This window comes from Protopterus annectens, chromosome 2.part1, assembly GCF_019279795.1.
Source record: "Protopterus annectens isolate FY-2018-M chromosome 2.part1, PAN1.0, whole genome shotgun sequence".
In the NCBI taxonomy this organism is placed as follows: Eukaryota; Metazoa; Chordata; order Ceratodontiformes; family Protopteridae; genus Protopterus; species Protopterus annectens.
The window spans coordinates 69,073,513-69,086,002 of NC_056729.1; the positions used below are offsets into that span (position 1 = coordinate 69,073,513).

The 12,490-nt window shown below is 42.2% G+C and overlaps 1 protein-coding gene across 2 annotated transcripts in view; it reads right to left on the reverse strand.

The window, feature by feature from the left end:
* Positions 1-12,490, reverse strand: part of NCAPG2 (non-SMC condensin II complex subunit G2) — a 1,874,483-nt gene that overhangs the window by 769,907 nt on the left and 1,092,086 nt on the right. The window contains exon 19 of one of the 2 annotated variants that reach the window (XM_044062031.1): positions 3,956-4,129. In XM_044062031.1, the coding sequence (XP_043917966.1) occupies positions 3,956-4,129 (174 nt within the window). Of the gene's footprint in view, positions 1-3,955; positions 4,133-12,490 lie in introns of both variants that reach the window. The other variant, XM_044062030.1, reaches the window with a different exon arrangement.

Sequence of the window (12,490 nt, forward strand, 5' to 3'; positions counted from 1 at the left end):
GATGAACAGACATGCATGAGTACCATGCACCACGTTAACCCTACTGGACGCTATCAATTTTCAGAGAGGAAAGACAGAAAAGCTGCTATGAAAAATAACTGGCAGCAAAGTATACCACAGAAGATTAGATGACCTGCAGAGATACTTGCTTGCTATACATTTAATTTTGTGAGAAATAGTAAGGACAGGACTATCTTAAATACTCAACTGTACCATGAATTATGTACACACAGACTTTGAGGCAAATTACAGTAGAACACCACAAGACTACAGATTTTCAAATGATAAAATCTGTAAATATATTTTCGAAGTATACAGCAGCTTCATCATTATGTATCTAGATCCTAAATGAAAATTAATGGAGCATCTTACAGAAAACATTTTGGTAAACAGTGTGCTGGATGGAAAAGAACATCAGTTTGTAAACCGCAACTCTGGATTAAAATATCACATACTGCAGGTCTAGGTAATATCACTCCTGGGGCATAGGTAATGTTTCAGGAGTTGTAATTTATGTTCACCTTTCAATGTTATTAGAGATCCTAAAGCTTTTAGATGGAAAATGCTGCTAAGAAGAGTTAGGGGTCCTTGCCACCCATAGCTATTACAGACCTGTAAAATCTGAGTATGTAGATATCAGTGATTCATTATAGGTTCATAGGTAGGTACTAGGCTATCTGCCTGAAGGCATTTATAAGCCTAGCCAGAGTGTGTCAGCTTTCACCGATCCATTGATTAATTAACTGAGCCTCTAAAGCCAATGAAGTGATTCCAGGGGTGTATTTTCTGTTACCCATCCACACGTCAAGGTTTCTCTTGAAGAAAATTAGTGAGGGGCTCTGCCTAATGTGGTTAAGAATTTTGTTCCTAAGCATGGGGAGTGTCTCTGTGACAGGAATCTATCCCACCAGCATTTTCTATTTATTGTTGTGTCGAGGTTTAGCTCACTAGAGCGAGTGGCTCGCAGTGACGGATTTCATTAGGTGGAGCATGTCCATCAATTCTGAGTTGGACATGGCTTTGTAAGTCAGGCAGAGATCACCTCTGAGTAAGCGATATGCCACTGAGTACAGCCAAGGTTTTTCCAGTCGGGCTATATAGGACATATGTTTGAGGCCAGTAATCCTCTTGGTGAGGTACTTTTGTGGTCTTTCCAGCTGTTGAAAGTGTCTTGTGAGGTACATCCCAAATGGGGCATTGTACTCTACGATAGGTCTGATGAGTGACGAGTAGAGGGGGCACTACAACCTCTATTTCTAGATGCGAACCCTTTAGTAATTAGATAGGCTACATAGAAGGATTTCCTAACTACTTTGGCAATATGACTGTCAAAGGAGAGATTGCTATCTACCTGGGTCCCTAGATCTCTTATTACCTCTTCTATATTAAGAAGGCTGCCACCTATGTGGTAATTCATGAGTGTTTTGTTTTTCCCAAACGGGATGACTATACATTTTTTGGCATTTAGCTTGAGACCATGACTTTGACACCAGGTGTCTGTCTCAGTAAGGCCCTTTTGGGGAATGTCCGTTGTCAGCCAGAGAGTCAATTATGGAGCCCAGTTTGCAGTCATCGGTGAACTTGGTTAGCCATAGTCCTCCTGTGTTTGCCTGTACTTCTGAGAAGTATATGCTGAACAGTAGGGGTCCCAGGACAGAGCCTTGTGGGACACCACTTTTGACTGGTTTAGAGTCGGATGAGTTCTGTCTGCGAGCCAGTTGGCAACCCATCTCGTGACACAGGGGTTTATGTTCAGGCTGATGAGTTTTTCTATAATTCCCGAGTGGGGAATGGTGTCAAAAGCCTTGGCGAGGTCAAGATAGGCTGTGTGAACCACCTTCCCCTCATCTATGGCCTTGGTGACTGTCTCGAAGAAGTCAACCAGGTTTAGTAGGCATGATCTGCCCTTAACCAAGCCGAACTGAGTCAGGTCAAGTGTTTGGAGGTTCCCAATGTCTTTGTTAATGAGTTCCATGATGATGTGCTCCATTAGCCTTGCAGACCAGGCTAGTCAGGATTATGGGGCAATAGTTACCAGGGTCAGCTGTGGCCCCTCCTTTGTGGAGCGGAATAACTGTTGCTGTGCGCCATTCTATGGGCACGTAGCCTGTGGAGAGGCTGAGGTTGAACAGTGTGTTTAGGTGAGGGGTTAGTTCGTTCTGTAGTTCATGCAAGACGCAGCCTGGGACAACATCTGGCCCCATTAACACTGTGCTTTTGGCTTTTGAAAGGGCTGTTTTCACCTGTGTGTCTGTGATTTCCGGGGCACTACACTTTTCCGGTATTGTTGTGGACCCTTTTAAGGGTGAGAGGGGGGTGAAGTTTGCAATGAATCTATCTGCCAGGATGTTGGCAATATCAGTAGGTTCAGTATATTATGTGCTATTTTGCTCTAGCTCAGAGCATATCTGCAAGTTGCCACTTAGATTCTTGACATAGTTAAAGAAGGCTTTGTGGTTATTTTTCAAATCCTTGGCTATTTTTCTTTCGAAGTTAGCCTTGGATGATTTTATGAGGGACCTTAGTTTCTTACTGATACTGATCAGGGATGTCTTTCCTTCTTGGGATTTGCTTTTTTTCTGAACACGTTTCTGCTTTCTATTGTATAGCCTGTTTATGGCAGGGGTCCACCAGACTGGTTTCCTTCTCTTAGGGGAGTGAGTCTTGGGTTTGCTAGGGATGGCACGATCCATGCATCCTTAGAGTGCATTTGTAAAGGTTCCTGCATCTTGGACACTGTTAACCTTTAGTGTGGGGGCTGTGAAACTTACCACCTCTGTCTTAATTAAGGTGAAGTTTTCTACAGAAAAGTTTTTCACTGTCGTTTCCTTGGTTGGGGGTGGTGGTGTGGTGTGGACATCCAGAGTGATTAGTTTATGGTCTGATCTAACCAGTGACGGGGTTGACTTCCGGTGCGGAACACTTGTTGCCCATGTTGGTGATGACCAGGTCCAATATGTTTTCACCTCTGGTAGGGGAGTTTACCAGCTGATCCAGGGCATTTGAGTTGATAAAATCCAGGAAGCGCTGGACCTGGGAGTTTGTACTTGAGTAGTTTTCCCAGTTAACGGTAGGGTAATTGAAATTGCCCATTATCGGGGTGTTCGGTAGGACCTTCATGTTTTCCAGTGTCTCCAGAAAGGCGGAGTGGTGGTCCTGGGTCATGGATGGTGATCTGTAGCAGGCCACAATTTGCATTACAGATTTGCCCGATGTTAGTTGCACATGGATGATCTCAGAGGTACCATGCCGCGCCACTAACCTGGAGGTGTAGGTATCCTTGATGAATATGGATACACCCCCTCCTTGTGTGTTTCGGTCCATGTTCTAAAATACAATGACTAAGCTGAGGATGCCAGAAAAAAAAACTTTACACAAGACCTTAAGTCAAAAATGGGCTAGTCATTCTCTAGTTCACATATGTAAAAAAGTGCCTCCTCCTTAAGGGCGATCCCTCAATACTGCCAGAAAAGGGTGAAATGTGAACTTTGAGGAGAATAAGCACTGACAGAGCTCCCCCTACTGAATGTAAGAGGACTAACTCTTGTTTACAAGTCTAAAGAGGGTAAATAACATCTTTGTAGTAGTCTCTTACTACAGCTTCTCCTACTGCAAGGGTAAAGTCGCACTTTGTTCTTTACATAAAAGCTATTCATAGGATTACTCTTAGCATATGCATCCTTTTCCTCTTATGAATGAAATTACAATAGCAGGTAACATAAAGAGGACAAAACCTGCGAATCAAGGAAAACGTTATTAAGAACATAGCGTGGATATATAAAATCATGAAAAAGTATGGTTTCTGACTTCCAAAATATCAGTATGCATGTAAAAGGAAAAAGTAAACAAAGAAGCTTTTTGTACTGTCAATGAAGTTACATTCAAGAGAGAAACAAAGTTGGTATGTTAGACACTAATGCATCACAAATAAGATGATTCCCCTCGAGTGTATTACCTTTACAGATCCAAGCAGTTTCAGGAGCTGGCTCAACTTTTTGTGAGATACAGTTAGTAAATAATCACGATTCATAGTATGCTCAAGTATATATTCAAGATAATCAAGAGCTAGTTCTGGCTTGGATTCCATGTTTTCCTGGATACGCACATGACGTGCAGAATCCCGCTTACTCTGCTAAAAAAAAAAAAAAACTGTCAAGTATAAAACACAAGCCAAAAACTATGCATTTAAGCAGACTACAAAATATATTAAAAATGTGTTTTAAAACATTTATGAATAGGGCACAGACTTGTGTTCTCACAACCAGTACAAATTTGCAAGCAAGTTTGCTTTAATATTTAGGGCCACAACATCAAATAGCAGTGATGACGATCACACATATTCTGCCAGCTTCTCACCAAGTTTGCAATGAGACCACTATTACTTCTTAATGATATTTTCAGTTTAATACTTAATTCACATCTGCAAGGTGTCATACCCAACTGTCTGATAAACTGTACATATACACACACACACACACATGGATCCTCCTTTGAAACGTTGACTTACCAGAACATAGACGTTCACAACAGCGAGAACACAAAATTGAAACTTTATAAAACCGAACTCCCAGTAAATAAACACTGGGCCACCATGGTGACCTTTGCCCTCTTCTCCACTATAGTGCAATCTTGGAGTTGGTATATTTAGTTAGAGAAAGGGGGGGCAAAGCCCACACACACACACACACACACACACACACACAGGTGGGTTTAGATTGCTTCTGTTCATATTAAAGTGATTGGTGGTCTAGTGGTTATTTTTCTGGAGTTAACTTACAGCGTTCTGGGAGTTTGGCTTTCTGAAGTTTCAACGTTGTGGTCTCGCTGTTTTGAATATCAGCGTTCTGTAACTCAATGTTCTCAAGCAGATCCATATATACAGATATATGTATGGGTCCACTTCTAAATCTCATAGCTCATAATACCGATGTTCACATTCTTGACAGAAGAATACCGAAAACACAGAATCACGAACGGCTCAAGTTTCCCAGGACAAGTAAACATTTTCCCAGCATGCAGAAATATGCCTTTTTCCCACTGTAATGCGATCCTGGATTTGGTATATATAGAGTTAGCGGGTTGTGAGGGATGTAAGCTCCCCATCTAGGTGTTGTTTTATTGGTCGGTCTGTTTGCGTTTGGTGTTGGACAAGCATTCACTTGCCAAGGGAGACTTGAGCCATCCATGACTCTGTTTTCAATATTCTCACCTCGAGAATGGGAACGTCGGCATTATGGGCTACAAGATTTAGAAATGGACCCAGATATACATTTATATATATATATATATATATATATATATATATATATATATATATATATATATATATACACACACACACACACACACACACACACACACACACACATATGTATTATTTTAATCTGCATTTGGTTTACCAAACAGTTGCAAATTGGGTTCACTGCTCAACTGTAAGGGACACCGAAGGATGAGGCTTGAAAACAGGGAATCCATAAAAACACAAAACTACTTCCTCTAAGAGCATAAACAATGATTTAAGGTGAGCATTTCCCACATTAACAACTGAGCTTCTCAGTGCAGACAACTACCTGGACCATCCTGCCTGTGAATTACACCAACCACCTTACCAATGTATCATAGACAGTGTGGATGAATGAATCCTACAGGAAAACAACTATACTCTGTTTTCTCTCTGTGATTCTCACACCCCAACCATCAGCGTAATGGGTACAAGAGGGAGCTGAATTGCAAACACAAATGCTCGTGGTCCTTGTAATAGCAGTATCAGATTCTTCTCCTAAGGATGTTTATATCCCATTCATATTTTGTAAATAATTTAACTATGGGCATCAATGTAACACCATATTTGTAAAAAAAAATAAGACCAATGGTCAATGCACCACCAGATAAGTTGTGCTACTGCACTGGGTAATTTACTACCTCACTTACCCACATGCCAAATCCACTTGCACTACCTGAAAATGTGTCATCTGTTACAGTGAGGTACAACACCTTTAATGTAATTTTTAAAGCAAGTGAAGAAAGTACCCCCCTACCCTATTTTGTGAATATTTTTTTAGTGCAAAGTGGAAGGAATCTTATTTGTTGCCAAGGAAAATCACTGTGCTTGCTGGTCTTGTGTGCCCTCCCTCTCCAGTAATTAGAGGGTTGTGATCAGATATGTAGCCACAGTGGGGATGAAGGGGGTCACAACCCTGGGTACATAGTTTTATGGAGTATGATCAGCACATCTAGATTGGTCATAAATGCAATATCAACATTCAGAAATGCCAGTTTTGCATTTGCTGTCAGTATTGAAGATCTTTAGCATTCAGTGTGTGCACTGGCATAAATTGTAGTAGCTTGTTACAAATGTAGCGTGAGGAACGAAGATGCTGAAGAAACCAATTTGGTTCGCTCCTTAACTAAGGAAAGGGGCACCCAATCAAAAATAACATTTTTATTTGCTCCTCAGTAGCAGCATGCATAGATGTGGAAGAAACCGATCTGGCTTACTTGTTAAATAAGGTAAGGAGCATCAGACAGGGAATAAAGGGCTGCTTTTGTTCCTCAACTTAAAGCTGAGGTGGTGCATCAAAATAGGTAGCTACATCTCTAGCAGTGATTATGTAACACACAGAGTGAAGAAAAACTCACTTTTAGTGCTTTATGCTGTCTTAACCAATGGATTGATTGACTTTATTGGTTATTAACTCCACGAAGGCTTGCTCACTTTATTCACCCTCACTTCACTCTCCTACCACATCTCCTTTATCTCCCCAGCCTCTGTATCATTTCTATCACACACTCTTAACCACTCACACACCACCAGACAACCAACTAAATTCCATCTCTTGAACCTATCACTTCTATGTTGTCCATTCGTTACACCCTGTTAGACAACAGGCAAATCATACATCAATACCCTGTTGGAAAATTAATGTTCTCCAACAGGATATTAATCTGCAGACATCAAATAGGTTCATAGGTTTATACTAGGCTATCTGCCCTAAGGCATTTATAAGCCTAGCCTAAAGTTTTATGGCTTACGCCACCCCTTATGTTAAAAAATACTGTGCCCATTAGTTTGTTGTGCCTCTGTCCAGCAGTGACACAGAGATGATTCTCGGGGTAAACCTACGATCTCCCATCCACCGGTCAAGATTTCTCTTGAACAGAGCCAGCGAGGTGCTCAACCTCACATGGACCGGGATTTTATTCCACAGCATAGGGAGTCTCTGGGTGACAAATCTATCCCTCCAGCATGTCCTATTTATATCTGTGCTAAGGTTTGTCGCTTGCTCTAGTGGATCTGGTAGATTTGGATTTTTTGAGGTGGAGCATGTCCATTAATTCTGGGTTGGACATGGCCTTGTATGTCAGGCACAGGTCACCTCTGAGCAGGCGGTATGCGACTGAATAGAGCTGGAGTTTATTCAGTCTGGCAGCATATGACAGATTTTGGAGTCCCTTTATCCTTTTGGTGAGGAACTTTGGTAAATACAAGTCCACCACTTCATGGCAGACTATTAAGCTGCCATGAAGCAGTGACAGGGGGTGAGGTGGGGTGGAGATGGACCGAAAGCTCACTAGGTTAAGTAAGCAGGACCAGCCCTTGACAATTCCAAACTGGGTTTTGTCTAAAGAGTCTGTACGTTACCTATATCCTTCTATATTAATTGGATAATACTGAAACTTAAGCCTTTAAAACTTGCAGCTGCCAATGTCCCCTCGGAATACTTAAAAATAGCACCAGAAGCCCTAGGTCCTTATCAATAAAGCTATATCCCCACACTGTGGAAAATATCCCACACCATTTTCCTCCATAAAGGTAGCTCCTCTACTGAACTTTCCAATTACTGCCCCATAGCCATCCTTTTTCCACTTTCCAAGATACTTAAGAAATGCATCCATTCGAAAGTCTTAGACTACCTCTTAGCTAATAACCTCCTCTCCAGCACCCAGCATGGCTTCAGGCCATACCATATCACTACTACCGCCTTGCTCGCTTTCACTAATGCTATTCTTCATCATAAAAATAATGCCCTATTCTCCTCTGCTATATTTCTGGATCTATCCAAGGCTTTTGACATGGTCTCACACAAACTACTAATCTCTGTTCTCACCAATTTATCCTTTTCCCAATCAGCTACTGATTGGTTTCATAGCTAACTGGCCGCCAACAATCAATTGTCTGGCATAATGACCTATCTCCTCGACTTCCTGTAACACTCTTGTGTTCCCCAAGGCTCCATCCTTGGTTGCCTACTATTCTCTCTTCACCAATGATGTATTCACAGCCACCAAGCATGCTTCTCTTATACAGTATGCAGATGAAGCTACCCTCTTCTGCTTAGTCTCAACTATACCTGAACTTCACAAGATCACAGAGGAAGCCTTTTCATCTGTAGAAAACTGGCTATCTAATGCCCAGTTATTACTCAATCCGAGCAAGACTAAACTCCTTATCTTCCAACCCACTAAATCTAACCCAATTAACCCTCACTTTAGTATTCTAGCCAAAGACAATACAGTCATCTGCCCAACAGAACACATCAAACTACTTGGTGTTGAGATTGATAATCTCACATTTGACACCCACATTTCTCTTACCATAAAAAGGTTCACAAAAAACTAGGTGCATTGTAAGAAACAATTCCTCACCAAGACAGCCAGAATTTCTGCTGCTAATTCCCACCTAATCTCCACTTTACTCTACACCTCTCTCATACTTTCATACCTTAGCAAACAGATCTAAACAAGTTCAAGGCTTGCTACCCTTCCATCCCATTAGCCCTTCTAGCTTGTTCCACTTTCATGTGAAGCTTCTGCTTTATATCTGCTTGAGTTTAGTGCAATATTTGTATATAAGATTTAGGTATATGAGTTAAGAACAGTATCTGTTTGAGCTTAGTACTATCTGTATATACATCCTACCTTTATTCTTAGCCTCAGCTAGATTTTGGTATATCTGTTCATTACTATGTTTCATATTGTATGTATAGCCAATGTTTGCTGCAGTACGTATTATTTGTTATTGTATGTATATTCAATTGTTCTTCATGTACTCTGCTGCTCATTTATTGTTCTGTGGAGCTTTTCTCCCCGGGCCTCCACTGAAAAAAGACCTGTGTCCAGTTGGAATTTCCCGGTAAACAAATGTAAATAAATAAAATAATGACGCTTTCCATACCCTTAAACATGAGACTAGTCATGCTTATGGGTATGTACTTACTTGGGTTTGTTGAAGCACCATGTATGTATAAGGGAATGACTGCTGCAGTCTTCCATTCATCTAGCAAGAAGCCTATTTTGATTCAGATACTGAGAAGTTGCTGCTGGCAATCAGGCAAATTATTTTTCAGGCTTTTAATGTATGATAATGTAATCATCCCAGAAACAGAAATAATAGTTGTGTAAAATCTTACCATAACCATAGATGCCCTACTTTTCCATGTTGCAGTGTTCTTAACCTCTGGGTTATCCTCTGCTCAGCTACCCAAACATCCGGCCAGTATACAAAAGCTTTAGTCACTGTGAGGTATGTGGGACATCTGACATTGGCCGTAGGGTGCGTGGGCCATAAAAGTGACGTCTGCACTTACCTTCCCCAGAAATGGTTTATACTAGGCTAATGACCATAAGCCGCGGTGGTGCAGCGGTAGTGTTATCACCTCACAGCAAGAGGTTCTCCCACTCGATTCTCGGCTGGAGCGCCTTCTGTGTGGAGTCTGCATGTCCTCCCCACGGTCGAGTAGCATTCGAAAGACATGCGCGAATGGGTGTGCCTTCGTTGAAGGTTGGGCATCGAGCTGGCACCTCAGCACTGTAAAAATCTACTGCCAATCATTAGTGGACCAGAGTTCCGCTATGGCAACCCCTAACCGGGAAAAAGCCAAAAGAAAACACATACTAGGCTAATGACCACCAGGGTCTTTACAAGCCTAGCCATGCAGCCCAACCCAGTTTTGTCCCCAAGTTCCCTGGATGCCTATATGGTAGGGCATATTAATAAAGAGGCAGCTAAGGGGGTGGTCTATGTCATATAAATGAACATAATTCAATCTTCTGAAGTACAGTTGGTTTTGTACCATAAGAATTCAGTACTTGTATGCCTTCATATTTGAACGCTTTTTAATGACTGGAATGTTGCTCAGTGTAAGTGTACTTCAGCAAGTCCTCTAATCCCTTTGTGTTTGTCAAGACCCTAAATACCATAACTTCCCTTTGGAGAGGAATACATTCTATGTTTGGATGACTAGTCCTTAGCAGTAGTACCATTCATATCTTGGTCTTCATTCTAGTAGACATTTTGTTTCTGGAGCCAGATACCGTATCTCTTTACACGGCCTAACTTTTTCCATCCACGGGCTGTGTATTACATGAACTACAAAATGAACTGGCACCTTACCCAAGTGTCATGTTTAATCATAGCCTCACCTCAGGCTTCATGCCCACTGAGTGGTGCACAACTACAGTTATCCCACTCCACAAGGGGAGGATCCACCTTGGATCCCGGGAACTACCGCCCCATCAGTCTGACGAGCCTGATCTGCAAGGCCATGGAACGTATTATCATGGAACTTATAAACAAAGACATTGGCAACCGTCAAACACTGGACCCCACCCAGTTTGGGTTTGTGAAGGACCGAACTTGTCTCCTGAACCTGACTGACTTTTTCGTATCAGTCTCCAGAGCCATGGACGAGGGTAAGGTGGTCCACACAGCCTATCTGGACCTCTCCAAGGCCTTTGACAACATCCCCCACTCTAGAATCATAGATAGACTTACTAAGCTGGGCATTAATCCCTACGTCACTCGATGGGTTGCCAACTGGCTTACTGACAGAACCCACACTGTAAAAGTAGCCGACTCCAAATCCAGCTCCAGACAAGTGGAGCACCTCAGGATTCAGTCCTGGGACCACTCTTGTTTGGCATCTACTTCTCTGAAGTACAGGCCAACACTAAGGGACTCTGGCTAGCAAAGTTCGCAGACAACTGCAAACTGGGAGCCATTATTGAATCCCCAAATGATGTGGATACACTACAAAAGAGCCTTATAGAAACAGATACTTGGTGCCAGAGCCATGGGCTCAAGCTTAATGCCAAAAAATGTATAGTTATCCCCTTTGGGAAAAAACATGTACCCATGAATTACCACATAGGTAGCAGTACACTAAACACCAAAAGTGTGATAAGAGACTTAGGGACACAGGTGGACAGTGGTCTCACCTTCGATAACCACATCGCCACAACAGCCAGGAACTCCTTCTATGTGACACACCTCATCACTAAGGGCTTTTCATCCAGAAGAAGGGAGGTCATTGCCCCACTGTACTCATCCCTCATTAGACCCATTATAGAATACAACGCCCCGTTTGGTATGTACCTCTCAAGACATTTGCAACTGGAAAGGCCACAGAAATATCTCACTAAAAGAGTCACAGACCTAAAGCAGATGCCCTACGCTGACCGCCTTAAAAAACTCCAGCTATACTCTGTCGCATATCGTCTACTCAGAGGCGATCTCTGCTTAACATACAAGGCCATGTCAAACCCAGAGCTGTTGGACATGCTACACAAAGAAATCTCAACCCCACAGAGCCACACACTCCAGGGATCTAAACCTCGTCATCAGGGATAGGTTCCTGACCCAGAGACTCCCCAGACTCTGGAATAGACTGCACATACATGTCAAGCAGACCGCCTCTTTGGCCCTCTTCAAAAAAAACCTTGACGATTGGATGGGAGAAAGGAAATTCACCCCGGAGATCACATCAGTCGCCCTGCTAGACAGGGGTCCAGAGAAGTAAATAGTGTGGGAAGAAATAGCCAGGGAATTGTTTTGGCTAGGCTTATATAGCCCCTAGAGCCGATAGCCTAGTACCAACCTATGAACCATGTGTAATGATCAAATTTAAGGTCTAGTTTTACACTCCAAGTTAGGCAAAGTATTGCCCTACTGAAACTGTTTACCGTCCATTCAGATCTCATCTCCCTGAGGAACTGAAAGTCTCTTGTGTTGTCAGAATCATTCTTTTGGATCCTAAGACATCATGACAGTTACTGCTATTAACTTCTCCTTAACCAATTTGCTTCCAGGGTAGGAGGAGACCAGCACTAATGTAATTTGAAAAGCCTTGTTCTTATCACCAAGTGTGGGGGAAGGAGTTAAATGTCCACGGTCTTGCAAATACTGTTGTCTTGCCTTCCAAAAAAAACTACTGTTGGTGATTCAGATGACCCAGCAGTGTTGCATCTTTCCAGGGTTGGGGAATACTGAATGTAGGATATTAGTCTCAAAAGATTAGAATTACCACATAACTGTCAGGGGCTCAGTAGCTGTTCTTTTTGTTCTTAGAGTAATTGTGTTTTTCCATAAGGAAACAAGGAGACATTCGCTGTATCCTAATGGGAGGGAAAACAACGGACATGTTACAGTGAGAACATTCAGAGCATTTTTCCTTTTGTTCATGTTTTCCCAGAACTAGTAGTAGTTTTGTAG